The sequence below is a fragment of the Rhea americana genome, unplaced genomic scaffold, assembly GCF_003343005.1.
Source record: "Rhea americana isolate MKP2758 unplaced genomic scaffold, rheAme1 scaffold_15, whole genome shotgun sequence".
NCBI lineage: Eukaryota > Metazoa > Chordata > Aves > Rheiformes > Rheidae > Rhea > Rhea americana.
Genome location: NW_028185594.1, coordinates 1,605,014 through 1,623,972, shown reverse-complemented (window position 1 = coordinate 1,623,972; position 18,959 = coordinate 1,605,014). Strand labels below are relative to the sequence as shown.

At 46.2% G+C, this 18,959-nt stretch overlaps 1 protein-coding gene across 1 annotated transcript in view; it reads right to left on the bottom strand.

The window, feature by feature from the left end:
* The window catches only part of ERBB4 (erb-b2 receptor tyrosine kinase 4), a 300,889-nt gene that overhangs the window by 33,747 nt on the left and 248,183 nt on the right, over positions 1–18,959 (bottom strand). The window contains exon 21 of the mRNA XM_085299544.1: positions 434–589. Coding sequence (XP_085155670.1) covers positions 434–589 — 156 coding nt within the window. The remainder of the gene's footprint in view (positions 1–433; positions 590–18,959) is intronic.

Genomic DNA, 18,959 nt, shown 5'->3' with positions numbered 1-18,959 from the left:
CTACAAATACAAATATGTTCTGTGGCCTTCCTCTCTGTTTCCTGGAACAATGGACCTGCAGACTACTGAGGTCCATACTGGTGGGAGAAAGGGGCCCATCAGTAATGCACTAGAACAGCCATTGCTCACTGGACTGACTTCAAGAGTCTTCAACACAAGATACAAAAGGGAGCATAAGAGCAAAACCTAACTCTTGAGTGTGAAAGCTGTTCAGAAGAGGTTGTTGATGGACCTTTAGAAACTCACTGAGGAAAATAAACAGCTTTTATGTTCGGTATCATGACACAGTTCACTGCTAGAAGAGAGTGCTTTGCTAAGTCACTGAACATACCTTCTTACATAGATAAGAGTCTCTTAAGGATATATTGTCCTAAAACTTCAGGAGAGTCATACAAGCATGATATATTTACCCCCAGAAACGTAGAGTACTCACCTTCCCTCCATCAGCATTATATTCCTTCTCATCCCCTTCCAAAAGCCTGGCTAGGCCAAAGTCAGTGATCTTCACATGGTTTGGTGACTTCACCAAGACATTACGGGCTGCCAAGTCCCGGTGAACGAGTCTCCTCTCTTCCAGGTACATCATTCCCTGAAGGGCAAAGAACAATAAAATAATCTTAAATGAGTCRCACATTAATTTTTAGAGCTACTTTTCATTGGTGTCTTGTAAAATTTCTCTTATTGTTATTATCCGCAATAATAAAAGGGCCTAGAGACCAGAACTTCAGCATCGCCTTGCWCTGAGCGGGAGGTGCAATTAGAGGACCTCCTGAGGTTCCTTCCAACTTGAATAACTGTACAAATCTGTGATTCTGTGGCAGGTGCCAAAATAAAAAAAAAGAAACGGACACAAGTAACTCTCCTGCTCCAGTAGGCCTAAAATCTAGAAAGGTAAGGCACAGAAAAGAAATGTTACAGTCTCTACTTTTTCAGAGGGAATCTGAAGCCTAGAGATGTTAGGAGCCCCGCAGAAATTTGGTCAGAATGGGAAACAATCCTGGATCTTCCAAGTTCCAGGCCAGCATCCTGAATTCAAGGCAATGCTTCTTTTCCATCTGCATGTTTGAAGTTAGACACAAATTTTCAGTACATTCAGTGGAGGAGGAGGTAAACAATTCTGTGTTCCGTGGGCTATAATCCACTTGCCTTTTCACTTGCTTAAAATTTTGTATGGAGTATTACAATTATATATTAGATCAATGGCCACTGTTYTTTAATGAGCATATATATTCTGTTAAAAATGCTGTTATTAACAAGCCCATCCAGCTGCCTTTAAAGATAAGCTAACTTATATTCAAGCTGCCTGGCCCTAATGTGTTTCTTACTCTGATGAGAGACTAACCACCCACCATCAGTATGGAAGTTTACATGATGCTCTGCGACACTGGGATGAACACTGAATCTTGGTCTCATTAATTATATGACATGTAAAGGATAGTCAGGCAGGGTTACAAGCCTATAATTTCATTAAAAGGCATTTATGACATTAACCATCATTATAAGGACCTGCGGATGAAATTACATACTTGATAATTACCCTTACGGTATCTCTTAATATATTAGCTCTATATAATATACATGGTAATTTTAAAAAAGCCATTGTTGAATACCAAAGAGATCACAGTAAYGCATAATACAGATGACAATTCATACAGTCCCGGGTAATGATTAAAATGACTAAATTACTCAGTGTCATGGGCCAGGTTCAATTCCCTTTCAAAGCGTGGGACGCTCCCACAGGCCCGTCCCCGCACCTATGAGCGGGCTAACGCACAGGCCACCCCGAGCCACCGGGCCCAARTGTTGCTCTTTCTGGGCAGGAAGGGCACGCCTTTACAAAAGGCATCAAGTGGAGTTCTGAACTGCTTTGGCTTTTAAGCAAAAAACCTCGGCGCAAACACGGCTAAAAGGTTTGGAAACGCGTAGGAGAGCGTTTGGCATAAACACTGCTTCAGCTCTCCTGCGCTAGCTTTTGCTGCAGTCAACATGATGGCATTTGAAAGGGGACACAGGGACTCTTTGGCGTGCAGCAAATAGAATTATTTTTAAAAAGCACGGCTGGTGGAAGCAAACACACCCTCCTGCCAACGGCAAATCAGTGCTGCTGGCTGCTGAACATTAGACCTGTAGGACTTTGAGAGCTTAATGGTTTTTGACATCAAATTAAAGCCTGCAGAAAAACGGACAAATAAATCTCACAGGTCAAACAACTGAGCCACACAACCTTCGCACCATGAAACCGCAGGCACCGCGACTTAGCACGAGCAGCGCCACGTAAAGAAACCCAAGCAGAGAGAGACAGCGCAGTCGACRGCAGTGACGCGGCCTGACAGGGGAACAWCCACCGCCACCACCGCAGAAGAGGYCCCGTAAGATCTGGGTAGATCGAGAATCCGTAGGGCTGTTCCTGCATCACGTCCCTGGCAGCGACCAGAGAGGACGTYAAGGCAGCGGGAGCGAGCGCCGCTYCTCCGGAGCGCCCCGGGGAGCAGCGGGAGCACGGGCACCTCCCGGACCGGTGTTGCTCCCCGTGGTCGGGCGCTCGCAGCTGACCTGCTGCAACGCCCGTGGCACCGTCTCGCTGGCGGGGCCCGGAAAGCCACCGGGCGAGCACTGTCCCCACGCCTGGTCACGCTGCCAAGCGCGCGCGGGCAGGAAGCGCCCCGCAGGCTCTGCAGAGGTGCCTCTGGCCTAACCRCACGCCCAGCTTTGCTGCTCTTGCAGACAACAAATTCAATCTTACGGGCGGCCTCAGGGTGCCCTTAAAATTACTGCCCAGCCATTCCTCACACCCCTGAAACGAACCCGGCTCAGCACGGCCCCTGAGCGTGCTGGGGCGGACGTGGGATCCCAGCCGCGTGCAGACGGACGTGCGCCCTTGCGTTTCCCCAGCCTGTCCCCCGGCAGCTCCCCCAACCCCCTCTCCAGTCTCCACGGACGTTCGTCTTCGGTCTCACCGCGTTCCTCACGGGAATAGCGGAGACCCCTCCACAACAACACTTCTTACACTTTCTCTCTACTTCATCTACAGAATAGCTTGAATGTTCRGAACAAACAGAAGCACCTCTTAAACCTCACAGCCTTGAGATAACATCCAAAATCCTTATTTGGTCCAAATTCTCAAAAATACCTCAAAACATTGGGGCACATTGGGGAGGGAATGAAAGGTCCAAACATGCAAACACCCCTGTGGGGGCGGAGGCTGCCGGTGRCACAAGAGCCTGGGGAACGCGATGTGCATCCTGTCGATACCAGAACACATCTGGGCCCAAAGCAAACGGTGATTTTTGATAGAACGATTTTGCACTACCAGCACTGGAATTACACGGAGACGTTGCAGGCGTCTTTTTGTAGAAATGAAGYAGCAGAACTTCTGTTCTGTTAAAATCCAAACAGATGACCTCCTCCAAGGCTTTTGTCCCTCATCGTTAACTAAGGCTGACAGCAAAGGGTGCTGTGGTGTCCAGAAACATCCTTCCCTGAAAGTGCTAAAGAATCAAACTTGTAATGAGGCCTTCTTGGTCTTATCTTACCTCCTTTACATATTTAATTTCCAAGCATTTCTTAAATGTGCAGGCTAACACTTCAGGGTGTTTCATTATTTATTCTGATTATTCATTTCCATTTATTTCAAATTTACACAATTATTTTGTATTTTGTTAATAAGATCACAATATTTTATTCAACCTAATCTCATACTCTGTTACAAACTCAAAAGATCTCTAATAAGCAACCTGAATATTCCAGTGAACCAGTCACCCCTGAGTTTCTTTTCTAACCAGAAATAGGGTAGCCACAGCCTTCTGTGTATCATCATACACACAGTTTATTCATCTATGCCAAACAAGCTTCTCGAGACTTTTTTCTGCTTCTGTTATCYGCAAAGCTAAGAACAACCTGTGTAGGGTCAACACCAACAAAAACCCTTCTGCTGGTCCAGGACCCGCAGAAATGCAAACGCTCCAAGGAATACCSAGAGTAACCATGTTTGGTTTTCCTGATACCCCACTAACAAGGTCTAAAGGTGGCGTATGTATAAAACAAAAGGCGTGTGTACTCCAAAAAATTATACAGTAATAATCGAAAYGATCTGAAAAGGGGAAGCCCACAGCTTTCCCTGCCGCAAGACTACCTAAACGYGTACTACGCTGACAATCGTTATCTGAAGGCACTTTCAAACCTGGCAGGAAAAGTGCTATGTATGTATCTCTAATCTTGTTACATGACACAGAAGTACTATAATGAAAAAATACTCTATGCATTTCACAGCTGGTGCCATCACCGCCCRAACAAGCCAGCAACCAAACACCAAGAGGATATTGTATATGAGTTGCAAGACAGCACTGCGAGTGACCCTAAGCCCTGACAACACAGAGGATCCGTTTCTAAAAACGGCACTTAAAAGCCCCATCCAAAAGACACTGTCCTGTGCCATTTGCCATGTGATCTGTGAGGCTGGAGAAATCAAATGCCTCTACGCAGACACCATGCAATTGTCAAAATACAAACCGGCCAGGTAATAAGAAACCCCACGCTTTAGYGTATGSATCAGAATATCCGCAGCAGGGTGCRATTTTTACGCTGAAACCAATGAGAATAGGAAGTTCAACATTAAGGATCAGTCGCCCCGTGACAGCGGAGCCCAGGGTCACGTCCTCGCACGAGCACAAGCACCAGCCGCGACCCAGCCGTCGCTGACGCTTCCTCGCCCCAGCCATGCCGGGAGTCTCCGCGCAGAGGACGGCATTAGATCTGCAGCTGCTGCCAGGCTCCTTTAACATCGAATCACTCGCTGAATCAGTGTCGAATGCTATCAAKAAGTCGAACAGTTGCTGCAAACAGCTCTGCCCCAGGTAAGTTGAGAAAGACCCTTTGGAAGGGATAGCTTTTTATCTTTCCCAGCTGTGCCCCTCATCCTTATCCTAACCCGGTACCAAGTCACATACGGGGATAAACCTGGGCTATACGAACTCTTTAACTAGACATACATAGTATTAAGAAAGCCTGTAGCCAAGATCCCTTCTTTTCATGTGATTACACAACTGTGAAAATGTAAATCCTCCTTTCAGAGAGAGGGACACAAATGCCGYTGCCAGAAATTTGGGGAGAGTAGGGTGGAAGGAAAATTATTAAATGGAGGAGATTTTCAGTAGGTCTTTGATTAGCGTTGAAGGTCTTTTGTCCTTGACTACACAATTACTAACCTGGACCGCACTACCCATGTTTATAAATTTCACACAAGACTTGCARCAGCACCAGGGAAATTAATAGCGATGTTGTGCGCTGAAGAATTGGCTTGTTAGAAGCCAAGATGGCTTCGCCCAAAGAAGGGAGGAGGACAGGAACGACGGGCGTCACTAGGAGCTTATCTCCAGCAAGAAACTCCTTCCTGCCACGTTCAGCCTTGGTAATTTTCTATGTAACAAGCCGGGGGGGGGGGGGGGGGAGGATGAGACAGAAGCAATACTAGGCAGTGTGAACCCTGCTGTTCTCTACTCACCCATTTGCTCTGAGGCTTGGCTAGCAATAACACAGGACAAAAATTACCTTGTTAAATAGACTAGGAGGCAGTGATTAACAACTATAAAAGAAGAAAGGCTTTCTCAAATTAATTACAGATTCTCTGTGGAGTCTCCAGGACTGCGGAGACACAACCACTTGCAGTTCTTCAGTTACGGTTTCTCCTCAGCTTACAAGGAAAATGACAGATCAGAAAATGAGGTATCATGTGATGGCAACAAACCAAAGCGGGACAGCAGAAAGTCAACTTCCTGCCAAAAAATCTGGGGRAAGAGTGAAGACAAGGAGATGAGACAGTCTTCTGAGCTAGCAAAGTGCTGCACTGCACTAGAAAGTATCTCATAAGTTCATGAAGTATTAAGACTTCTACTGACGTGGAGATCTACAGAGCGGTATCACCATCCAGTTGGTGACGGAAATAAAAGAATGTAGGGATTTTTTTTTAAAGCAAAATCAAGTTTTCAGATGTAACCTTTAAGGTTTTGGGTTTGTCCCTTGAGATCTCCTGCCTTTAAGATGTGCTCACGTTTGTGGTTTTCTTACTTACCACCAGCATCACTTTCTGCAACTCTAATTCGTCTCCCAGCTCACAAGGGCAGTTTTTGAGCACAGCCTCAATTTGTACAGCTCATAGCGCACGAGTTGCAAGTGCAGACAGTTTTAAATGCTGTTATTTAATTTCTTTCAAAGTCCCATCTCCCAGATGAGGATGCTTTTGGATTCCTTTCAAAGGTGGCAGCTGCTGCCCAGGGAATGCCCAACTCTTTAACTGAATAGGCCCTGTCCAACAGCTGTTTCCACTAGGTGCTTCTACCTCAATTCCAGAAAAAAAAGGATTCATTACTCAGGACAGATTTTAAGCAAACATGTAACCTTCATTAAATGGAAAGCCCCTTTGGGTATTTATCAGAGATGAACTGAAGTATGTTGAATTACTAACTAAAGGTTAAGTATATATGTATGTCTTTGCAGGATCCAAGACCTAACTTTGAAGAACAATTCAAATTAAAAAAAAAAAAAAAAAAAAGTGCTTCACCTGCCCCAAGAACTTGAGCAATACCAGCAGACAGCACTGCAAACACCCTTTTCTTGTTATGCCTAGTTTGCTGTTTCCTGTGATATACCTTATTTTCTCTCTAAATAGAGGAAATGTTGATCTTCACCCACCCCAGGAAGCTTCAAGGAACGAAGAGCAGCCTGCCTTTCTTCGATAATAACTTCCCCTCACCCGAGCCAGGGCAAATGGCAAATTCATCAAACAAGTTTATGAAAGAAGAAAATTTCAAGCCCAACTCAAATCTCATGGACATCAATCTCCAGCCTTAGAGATTGTCCTCTTTTCATCCTAATAACTTGAGGCTAGCTTAATAACAGGAATCAGTACAGAAAGCTTGAAACGATCATCTTCGCCCTCCTTCCCTTACCCCACAGAAAAAGTGTGATTTTACCTAGGGCTAAAGACTCTCTCAAGGAAAAAGCAGTGCCCTTTGTTGTCATGAGCAACCAGACCCATCTAAGTAGCTGTTACTCCAGAGATAGCTGTAGGAGGGAAAAGCCGAGACTGCCGTGAAACGCACTGACTCAGCTGCAGAGGTGTGAGCTGCTACGCGGGTCTGTTTGCAAGGCTGGGGCTGGAGGCCCTCCTCACAGCCACGGGCAAGAGAAGGATGCTAACAGTTYCAGCCCAAAGCCGACAGACTGAGTCGGGGACTCGCAGCCTGTGCAGTGCACTCCTCTACTGGATTAGCTGCCAGAGATTTCTGAAAATGTCCACAGTCCAGCCAGCTGAAGGAAAAAGGGGGCAAGGGAGGTCTACTCCTGGCTCCCCTGGCCGTAGTGTCACCCCAAATACTTAGGAGTTCAATTACTTTGTTTCTATATGGGGCAAGGAAATCTCTCTCTTTTTGGTAAAGGGTAGACAAAAGAAAGCTTATGCAGCAACACCACATCTCTTCCCATCTCCCACTCCTGTTACTAAGCTCTCTCTTAAGGTCTCTCTGAAGTTTGAAGTCACAGGCTATCCACGTGTAACAAGTCGTATCTTGGGGTAACAGTGCTTTTATCTCGAGCTGGCTGTCTTTGGGTTGCCAAAGTAAACACACCTAGCTGGACTTTCACAGTCACTTTGGGCCTGTCCACATGACCAAGGATGACGCAAACATTGCTAGACCCGCACTCAGAGTGATATGACACGAGCAGTGGGGAAGCTGTATGTTCATGCAAGCTAATAAATCCATTTTCTAGTAATCCTGTGGTGACATCCCCAACTGGCTTCTAGTCGAAAAAGCTCGGGGTATACAAGAGCAAGCCCAAGGCCATCTGTACTTGACTTAGGAGACGTGGTCTCGGTGCAGCTGCATCATCACTTCYGAGTCTGATCTCATTTATGGAAAGGTAACTAGGGGAAATACAACTCCTGTGCGGGTAGCTCAAGCTAATTCTGCCACAAAAACAATTAAGGGTGTCATTTCTGTGCACAACTGAGCCCTAGTTTCTTCTGCTAGTGGATCACCTGAAAATACAAATCATATCTGCTCACGCGTGGTGGAATTTGTATTTTTGTGCAGTTGCACACTGGCTGACTCAGTTAAAACAAAAAACGAGTCGGCTTCACACCAGCTACAGGAGGACACAGACTACCTGTGGCAGTATAAACATGCCAGCTACCTGTTAAAAGAACAAGTATGAACAAGCAAAAAGAATTTATGCCAGATCTTTGCTCTGCCTCATGTGGCTGCAGCGTATCTGATCCAGTGACTGAAGCCCTGAAGTCTGATTTACTGCATTGCCGAGCTATGGGCCAAGATACAAAATAAAAAATGACATGTGATTCATAGAGGGAGAGCAGAAAGAAAATTAGAAGAAAAACAAGTTCATAAGCTCACAACATTTCAGGACTTAATTGACAGGACTGAGCAGACATTTCGATGGGCCCAGACCCATTGCAAGCCTAAATTAAAACCTCAGCAGTGTCTTCTCATCCTTTCAAAGCACACATAAGCACGTTTCCACCAGGCTGGTTCACAACTCTTAGGTTGTAAGGTACTTAAAGTTATCTGTGCTGGGAAGGTGCTGAAGCGCTTGAGACATGATGAGAAGGGGAGTTTGTTCCACTGTCATCATCAAACACTTCCTTTGTCTGAACTACTGCAAAAAGTATGAGTTGTCTCCCTGGCTCCTTCAAATTATGCAGATTTCTAGATTAGGTGGTGCTGAATATAAAGAGTCTGCGAAGCACTTCATGTTCCTCTGATGACAGATATTACATAAATACATTAAGCAGCATTACTAATGAGATGTATAACAGGCATTCCAACACCGGTCACACTGTGCGCACCTCCAAGTTCTGCTGGTCCCATCTCCAGGCCCATCTGTGTAGGYTTTTTAGGATGGGAGAAACAAAGTTCACTCCTATGCATGAAATCCCTGATGGAGGGAGCTGAGGAGTTATAGCTAATCTCCATTTTGCAATTAACTCAGACTTTTACCAAACAGTTTCCTTAAGACAGCTGTCAGCTGTGTCCAAGACCCTCTCTTAAGCCAGCTTTAGCGCCTTCACTCTGAGCAAACTGGTTCATACAGGCTACAGCCACGTTATCACTTCTCTTGGACTAGGTATCCCAGCTTCCTGGGCCGTGTGGATGCCGGCCGCATTAGTCTCCCACAGTACCTTCTCTCTGTTYCCCAAGTACAGAAAAGGACCAATATGCTCCCGCGTAATTAACTGAAAGGAATCACGGGGGCTCAGCTTCCTGTAGCCCAAAGAGATGGGAGAAAATTGCAGCAGAACTTATAAAAAGTGTATCGCTAGTAAGGACACAGTAACCTCGACACAGCTTTGCAGCTTCTCTCACACCCTCACCAGGCCAACACAGATGCCGGTACATAAATACGCTTTGCAGTAGAGACACATCAAGAGAGCTCCTGACCCTCCAATTCCAGGAGAAAACCAAGAGCTATAATAACAAGAACATAATGAAGCCAGGGACTCCCACAGAGAGGTCACCCCTAGCMCTGATGAAGTACTCGGCACCCGATGCCTCCTTGCTAGCTCTGCAGTACTGCAGAGGGCTGATGAATGTCACCAAACAAACCGGCTACGCGTTTTCAAGAGACTATCCTTTGGGTGCGCTGTCCCATGCAAGAAGAGCAAAAAGCAAGGCAGAAATCTCCTGGCGATCCCCGTGCAAGGAAAAGGCTGACTGCTCAGAAGCAGACTGCTGTACCGTCGCAGGGATGCCCTTCCCCAGCTGTACCACAGGGCCTGGCTCAGCCCATCGCAATTTAATGCCTGCCGTGGCCGGTAATTATCTTTGTCTCATGAGCTGGGAAGCCCTTAGCACTGCTTCAGCCGCAACCACGGTTACATGCTGTCAACATCTCATCGTGTAAAAGCAGCCTTTAAATGATAACTAACCGCCTAAATAAGTGTCTTACCCCTGTGAAACTCTCCTYACTGGGCAATAAACACTCATTGCTAGAAACTACAGTTAAGAGGCTAGCAGGACCACCGTCCGTACGGCAAAGGCCGAGAATGACTGYTGCCGGTAACCCGTGCTGCACGCACCAGCAAGAGGAACATACCTGCCTTGATCTGGGGAGGCCTCCGAGACTTCAGGTTTCACCTCCCAGAGGATCAAATACTTGTGAAAACCGTTTGATACTTTTCAAAGTGGCAACCAAAGAGGGCTCTTCTCTCTTGTATTAACTGCTGCAGTTCGAATAACTCCAGCTCCTTCTTCAGAAGGGGTCGGTAGGCAAAACGTGTCCTATAAAGCAGCTCCCAGCGCAACAGYGGAGCTGTGACCAGTGCTTTATTAATACTCTACACTTACACAGTAGCCATAAGGGAGATGATGTGGCTTTCCTAAAACTTCAAGCTTGCATAAAAGTCTGAGCTCAGAGGGCCAGCAGAATACTAAATGATGTAGCACCTTTCCCCTAAGCTGACCACTGACCTCTTGCTAATACAATTACAATCGGGAGAGTATATTGTGTAGTGCATTCACTCTCTCCAAGAAAGTGTATTTAAAATGGATTACTTCTGCTCCTTAGGCAAGCAATCAATAGAGATGTGGACTGCAATAAGCATGGAGATGTCTGTGGGCTGCAGCACTTATCCTCTGTGTCTCTTCAGAAATTAATTAAAAATCAATGAAGTGTGCAGCCTATTAATAAGGAACCTCCAGATTAATAGATACAGCCACAGCCTTCTCTCCATTTCCGAACGAACACAGCCCAAGCGCAAACGCATTAGAAATCCTCCAGCACTTCAAACAATACAGTAAGGCTGGTGACCTTCTACCGCTCTGCCCTGGATCTGACTGTACTACAACAGTCTCTGCCCTACGCACCCTTAATAAATCATGTGCTATTTCTTCCAAGTTGGTTAAACAGCAGTACTTGCACTAAGCTTTTAGAGTCTTCAGCGTTACTGTGCTGACTTTCTAGAAAACGGTCGCATGACAAAGCGTTGTCACCAGCACAGAGACAGGATCCAGCAAACACCTTCCAACAGTGGCATAATGGACTCTGCAGTTCCTGGAGGTCACTGCCGGGATTTGGCCACAACGGACAAATCTAGTTACCCGACTTCTCTCCCAACAACCCGAAGACAATACCTTGCAACTCCATGAAGGCCCAGTTACTGCAAAAGGTTGGATTGGTCTGAGGTCAGAAGCATCTGGGCAGGGGCTGGGGAGAGGCACTCAGGACAGTGACCAGATCCTGCACACTGGTCATCAGGACCCCTCTCTCTACTCCCCCTCAGTCCAGTAGTGTTATCGTGCAATGTACGGCAGGTACAGCAGCCTAAAATACACACAGAGGTGCCAGCCCAGCTCAGGGTGCCTGCTGAGCAAGGAACAGCACTTATCTATAGCAGMAGCTTTCCCCTGCTTCCATGAGATGAGATCTTAACTAAACAAAGCTATGTTAATAAACATAGTAATATAATTACCAAAACGTTTAATAAGCAAAGTTATTGTGCAGAAGCTGAAAGATGATGTGAATTGCCCTCGAAAGTAGGTATTGGGATAGAGCCAGGTCTCGGGAACCTCCAGTACCATATGACAGCTTTCCTGGGAAATCAGTACTGACCCAGCAGCAGACAACCATTTGCCACTGAAAGGTCACCGATACAACGATGATATTGTTTGGATGCAAGGCTTCCCAGGATTCACCTTACACAGCAAGTTATAAGAAAATATGTGACAAAACTGGTCTTTCCTGTACTCCTTGTACTTGGCCAGTTCAGATGACACAATGTTTTTGGACAGCTCAACAATTATATGCTACCTATTCTCCCTTCCTCATTAACACTGCCCACTGAGCATACAGGGAACTGCACTGCTACTTATCTTGTATGTTCAGATGAAAATCCTTCAACAGCAGCGCACAATAGCTCCCTGCTTTGCAACAGGCAAATACATATATAATCCCACTGATCCCAATGAAACCCTTAAGAGAGGAATTTTCTGACCTCAAGATGCATGTTTCCTAAGGCACCTGTGCTCCAATTAAAACCTTTTAGCAGTACCTTGTATTCCTATTAAATTAAGCTCCAGTTATTTTTTTTCCTCCTCAACAGCATGATTAGGCCTAAATTTGAGGCAGCTACCTTTACTTGAAAGATGCCTCTCAAGCACGCAGGGCTTCGTATGTCCACTTTTAAAAAGGATTGTTTCAATGTAAACAGGAATACAATCAGACAAGAGAAGCACTGCATTTTTAGGAAAGCACCGTTTGCACAAGCTCCTGCACTGCAAGGGCCGCCGGGCTCTGCACAGAGAGAYGGGAAGGATGCCCCTTCGCCTTCTGCAGGTGCTCCTTGCGCGAGCGGGGTGGGTTAGTCYGTGAGACGGCTTCTGCTGAGGAGCGCAATATCGTTCTGCAACAGAAAACATTCTGAATTTATTCTAAGTGCTTTTGATGCTCTGAATCAAGAGAGTTCTCGTATAAATTAAAGCTTTGAACTTCCAAACTCGGTTGCCACTAGGTTTCTGAGCACTCCTTAAAAACCCACATCACAGGTAACCATAGTTACCTATTTCATGTCAGGTTTTTTCTTGTCTAATTGAGAAGCTTATGACAGCTGACAGAACAGGGGAGACCAGCCACATAAACAGTGTGCGGTAGCTGATAGTGGCTAAATAATTCATTAACATTATTCAATAAATCCAGACAAATGCTAGAGCGGAGTGGGCGGGAGACAGAAATCTGGTTTTCGAGAGACAGCAATTTCCCCCCAGCTAGAACTTCCCGCTATTATTCACGGTTCACAGCATCGCGGTGTTGACAGCGAGAGCCCACGAGCGTGAGGGGAGCCGCTGCCGTGCCCTGCTAGTTATGCGCGCTCTGACTGAATATCCTTTCGTGCGGGGGGTTAATCATTAAATTCAGCTTGTGACATTTTTTTCTTTTCACTTCTTGATGCTGAGGAGGATCTTTAGAGTACAGCTAATTTACTGAAGATACACRAAAGGGCCATACGTTCCGTGAGTGTACAAAAACACCAGCCAGTGACGTTGCACKTGGAAAGAAGGGGACAGGCGAGCAGTTTGCCCGCAGCAGCGGGACACATGGCCTGTGCCCTTCCCACCTTCTCCTTACCTCAGTCCAGCATCATCACCACCTATGCCCTGGAGACRCGAGGGCAACGCGCTCCAGGCAAGTCTTGAGAACCGTGGACCACAAGGCTGATGAAGGACTTCTAGCAGCATCACCAGCAACCACTGATTTGCTCAGAGGGACTTGRGAATATTTCCAGATCAAGACCTTCTATGAAACAAACTTGCTATTTCCTCTGCAATTTTTGCTACTTTCCAACATTACCGTGGCAGCAGARAAAAGGCTCTCGCTGCCTTGATGTGAGGTCTAAGTTGCAAGTTCAGGGTGAGAAAAGCTCTTACGCGGTTTTGTTAAAGGAAATAGGCTACTCACACAAAGCAAAGKGTGATTCCACCCTGCAAGCATGTGCGGTTCTTCTGTGACTCAGGTGATTACGGATCACAAACYGCAGTAGCATTTTGTACTGTACACTGGTTCATTCTTACTGCAGGTAGGCTCCACAAATTTTCTAAGAGGATCCAGCTCCACATGCAGGAGAAAACATTTCTAAAGCTGGAAATGCCTAAAAAGAATCCTTCATAATGTCCTCAAAACAAAACTGTTTCTTCTTTTTGCTTAGATCCCAGAACTATCCAAATGCAGTYTGGTTCAAGCTTTCAAAATGTCACTAACTTCTAAGGTGAATCCCAGCGCAGGATGTTTCAGTTCTCAAGTTTGAGCAACTTCTCAGCAAGTGAGAACTGGCTATTGTAATTTATCTCCGTACACATCTTAGTGATGGCAAATACTTCAGGTAAAGCTACAGTTTGTTAAGTCTCAGGAGTCACAGATGCCATGATTTATTCAAAAAGAAAGACAGACTCATGACCGACATCTCAAAACATGAGCGTGTGGGTGAGTGAACACACTGAAAATTTGGAGAGCTGCTGAGGTGAACCGGGGGACCCGAGAAGAACAAAGARTTATCAGGACAAGTGCAATGCCACCGATAGTAACACTTCAAGCGTCTTAAGACTCAACTCCTGATTCATTAAAGGGAGTTTTTCCAATGAAGACAAGTTCAAGCCCTGGGTCGGTGCTGCTACCACTGTGCACCACCAAGCYGGAACATACAAAGTGTGCCAAAACAGGTTTTAACTGTGGGAAAAGTAATCCACTGGGAAAGCACAGGAAATCTAATTCCCCTGGGCTCTTCTAGAATTCCATGTCTTAATTTTGAGAGGACTGTGAAGACTCACATTTGACCTTTCTCCCTTCTCCTCCACCTCAGTTACAAATCCTCGTCTTTTTGCTCCCCGCTMTATACCGCGGCCGTGACTTCTTGTGTCATTTGGGATGACAAACTGCTAGCCCTAGCTATGGAGTATGCACGGGGCATCGCCTGGAGCAGTCAAAAGCCTTTTCACACGCATCAGCTTCTTTCTCCAATCTGCCATGGAGGCCTTGTGGGGACCAACTGCTGACACCCTGCCTAAGAATTTGTCTCCTCTCTTCCTGGGCTTCCGCAGCAGCATCTCTGAGCCCRCTTCAGCTATTGCTCGAGCACTGCCAGTTTACACATAGCCACAATCATTTTGCAGGAACCTCCTTTGCTAGGTATCTTCTTAGTATTGGTATGAGAAGATTCACAACAAAAAAGGTCTGCTAATCATTGCAGTGAGCAAAAAAAAAGTCTCCTGTTGATTTTGGCTCATTTGGATCAGCCTCAAATCTACGAGAAATCTCTGGGCACGCTTTCCATCTCTCTCTCTCTCTCTCTCTCTCCCCCCCTCCCTCTCCCTCTCTCCCTGCTGGAATTTTTTCAGCCACATTTCTGTCTCTTGGCTGCTTCATTCACCATTACTTCTCTTCCACTTTCAATCTGTCCAGATATTTAGAAGGCTCAGCTGTGGAAACTCACCTTTTCCCAAAGGACCCAATCATGCCAGTTTACTATCTCCTCTTCAATTAAAACCAACTGGCACCAGGCCTGACACGTTTCTGTATCCTGAGTGAAACACACTGATTAAAACATAGGCAAAAGTACAACATGACCCCAAACAGAATTGCCTTTAGAAAGGTCTTTACAGTGAGGGTTCTTCAGGAACACAGCAAGGGGAGTCAAGCTGTCACCAAGGAAAGAACAAAAATACAGGTCAATAAATATTGCACAGTCACCAGGTTGCCTGCATTGTAACAGAAGGAATTTCTTTTCTTAGAAGCACTGAGATAACTGAGGATGCCTGGGATCACATATGTGCACATATCACCTGTTTTCTTTCCCACAAGATTATTACCGGACCGTACTGCGCACACCTAGAGCTGTCGCTCTGCCTCTCCAGGAAGCTCTCCTAACTTCTCCAGGTGGCAAAAGTAGCACAGTTACTTTTAGCAGGTCAGTGCACGCAGCGGAGGTCGTACGTGGCCCTCCAACACCAGATTCTCGAGACATTAGAACCCATTTATTAATTTCTAGCCAACCACGCACAGAATGAAGCGTCCCAACAGCTTTTCAAAATTTATATTGCATCTGCCAAGGGTTACGACAACGGGTTGGGATGCAGTGGTTGCAATTCTTGGCTATCACAAGAACCTAAAAGTGGCAATTCTTCCTTTTATTTACACATTTTTTGCCATCTGATATACTTTTAGCTTGGTTTCCTGAGCAGTCAGGGTAGTACTATCATGACACGTGTATTTATTTTCCCTCCTCTCCCTCTCTAATAATTTTGATGCCTTTGATGAATTTCAGCTTGATCTGTCAAAGCTAAAATTCCCCAAAAGTTCCATGTTCCTACAAGTTTCATGAAAGSAGACAGGCCCATAGACCCTAACAGTTTTCCTGATACAGTGATCTCAGTCTTTATTGGACGCTAGAGGCTCCAAGTAAGAGAGCGACATTACGGGGGACACTTGAACTGCCACTAGGAACACATTAAATTCAGATAACCTAAACATGAGACATAAATCATAGGAAACCAACTCTCAGGCTCAACCACTCATAAAAGTGCTTTCCTAAAGAGCTCCAGAGGTCTCACTGATCACAAACTCCAAGAAGCTATACCAGAGGGGAAAATATACCCTATTTACATACACTCGTACAGATTAAACCCAGAGCTCAGGGTACCTGCTCTGAGGAGCTGCAGACCAGCATGGGACGCTGACTCCTCTTGGAACTGAAGAACAGCTAGCAAGATGCCAGAARTGGGGCCAGAGAACATCCTTCTTCAGGAAAACCACTGAGAGCTTTGTTCTTCACCTRGGAACTTCTGTGACACAACCCCAGCCACCTTGTCCCGCTAGGGGCCAAGCCTACCTGTGCTTGGCCCCAGCGGCTGTRGTTCCCTACGYRGTGGAACATCATATGGATGGCATAYGTGCAGGAGCGGAGAAGATGCAGCCAAGCACCGCGTTCCCTCACGGACTCTGGAGCTGGAAGTACAGGGAAGGACAGGTACAGGGTGGCAAACGCAGCTCAGAAAAACCTAAACCCTGAACTTCRTAAGGCTTGAGATTGTCCTGCTTTGGGGAACTAGGCAGCATTCAGCCAGCGAGCCCGCTCCACGGTGCGCCACGCTGACGCTGCATTGGTGTCCTGCTCTAACAAGCAACCCTATTACAAAAATAGGCAGTAAAAAACACACGGGGTCATTTCACTTTGCTCTTATCGCTGGGCTGCTGCGCAACCGGGYTGGGAAAAGAAGTGGAAGAAGAAACAGGCAAGACTCTCAGACAACCTGAGAACCAGATTCCTACTGCAGTCTCCCAGGTGGATTCTCAGCTGTTTAATAACGTGGTTGAGCCTACAATGTCTTTTTTTTTCCTTTAGCAGGTATACTGATCACAGTCTCATCTGCCTAGATGCCTATTTTTATGAAACTCACACAAAGTTAATATCTTTGAGACCTTTTCTCCCCTGTCAAATCTGAATAAATTCAACCAACATTTCGAAAAGTTATTGCAAGGGAAACCAAAGACAGACACTTAGACTGCAATAAGGCTAATTTCCAGAGAAAACCAGGCTAAACYCCAAAAAGTTTTAAGAAAACCCCAGCCTTTCCAAATGTCATTCTTTTAAATGAAAATAGCTTCCTCTTACTTTTTTAAAGATTTAAAATAACCATCCAAAAASGGGAAGGGGGGGCTCAACTACATAAATACACTTCAGGCCTTATTTTATGGAYGGTTTGCTTCACGTCGCTCTGATAACTCCCGTCTGCTTCGTCTGAACAGTGAGCTGCTCTTCAGGAGAGCGACCGTACCGGAGCGTCGGGTTATCACAGACGGGACCGCCGGCTCCCAGGCAGATCGAGGCCTGCAAGCTTGGGCAGTATCCATTTTTGCCAGGAATGTCTTTCTGATCTTTTTCATAAGTGCAGCAATTAATTCCCCAAACGGTCAAAAACCAAAGGCCTCTAAAATGCCAACATTTCCTCTCAAAATTCTGAAATTAAAAATACTTAAGGGAGTTCTTTTCTTGTTTGCCCTTTGCCCTGAGACTTTAATGCTATTTGCAGGCTCATTCATCCTTCCATTTTGCTTTAAATGAAAGCAGAAGCCCTCACGAAGTCTGACCGGAGCTGGAGACCTCAGAATACCTGGGCAACGGCAGTTTACAAGGCAACCCAACAGCTGGCAAGAGGCTAGATGCACAAGCAGACTTGGATAGAGACAGACACTCCCCAAATGACTGGCTCAAACTTTTCCTGGAAAGGTCTAAAAGTTTAGTTCATCTTTTAAAACTATTATAATTTATGCTGCAGTACTCATACTATCAATTTATAATTTATCTCTCCTAGCCCCACAGCGTGAGGCAGCCGCCTTCTGCTAGTGAAAATACAATCCCGAGCCAATATTTAATGCATGTGTTTACACTTGCAGCATGAGAACACCAGGGCCTTGCTATGTGTTGAACAAACAACAGGTAAAGCGCGATAAGCAGCAGACCTAGCAAGCACCAAATGTTTTGGAAACACCACGCTCTGCATATTCTGCGAAGGAAGTTGGGTTTGCACATCTCTGCTGAGAGCAGTAACAGTGGCAAAGGAGAACGGATAACGCGATCCCAGGAGTTGTGAGAAACAACGCGGAACCAGGTACGGGTAAAAAATAACTTTTGTGTGGTATGAGTGCGAAAACCAGTTCAGTCCACCAAATGGATTAGAGGGCTGGAGYACCACAAGGCACCGCCTGGAGCTGAGCCAGGAGGCTCGAATGTTCCCTGCAGGCTCCAAAACCTGCCAGGGAGAAGGGGAATTGCCCGAGCACGGGCGCGACGTCTACGCGAACGGAAGGACCGCTACTGACGACACACAGAAAGGCCGCCGACGGCTCCAAYGGGCCTTGCGATACGACATGCCGGAAACACGCTGAGAACGACGGCTTTGGCACTCGATTCCAGGCAGGAGTCGGGGACTATCTCCAGGGAAAGACGGCTTTTCCATATGTTCCTAACACAACCAAATATCATTAAGGAAATAAGGATCAGACACATCACCTCTATGTTATGTTCACGGGGACAGCATAAAAGATCTCCATTTTTGGCTAGCTGTGTAAGTCAGTAATGACCGGGGTTCAGTCCCGGTGTGCCCCTGAGGTTGCAAGGCAATATAATGCCAAACACCGTTCTCGGGAGAGGGGGACGAGGACGCATTTTTCAGAGACAGCAGGTACAGCCAGTTACACACAAACTGCCCAAAGCCGTGGGATTTCTCAAGCACAAACCCACATGTGACAGTGAGCTGCTCGTCCCCGTTCTGATGACGAGAGCAGCGCAGGGATTGCCCCTTTCCGCCTGCTTCATGCACCCTCCTACCTGGAGAACCAGGACTCCTCCCCGTCCTTCCACACTGCTCCGTTTCCCACCGCGGCCAGCCGTTGACCACCTTAGC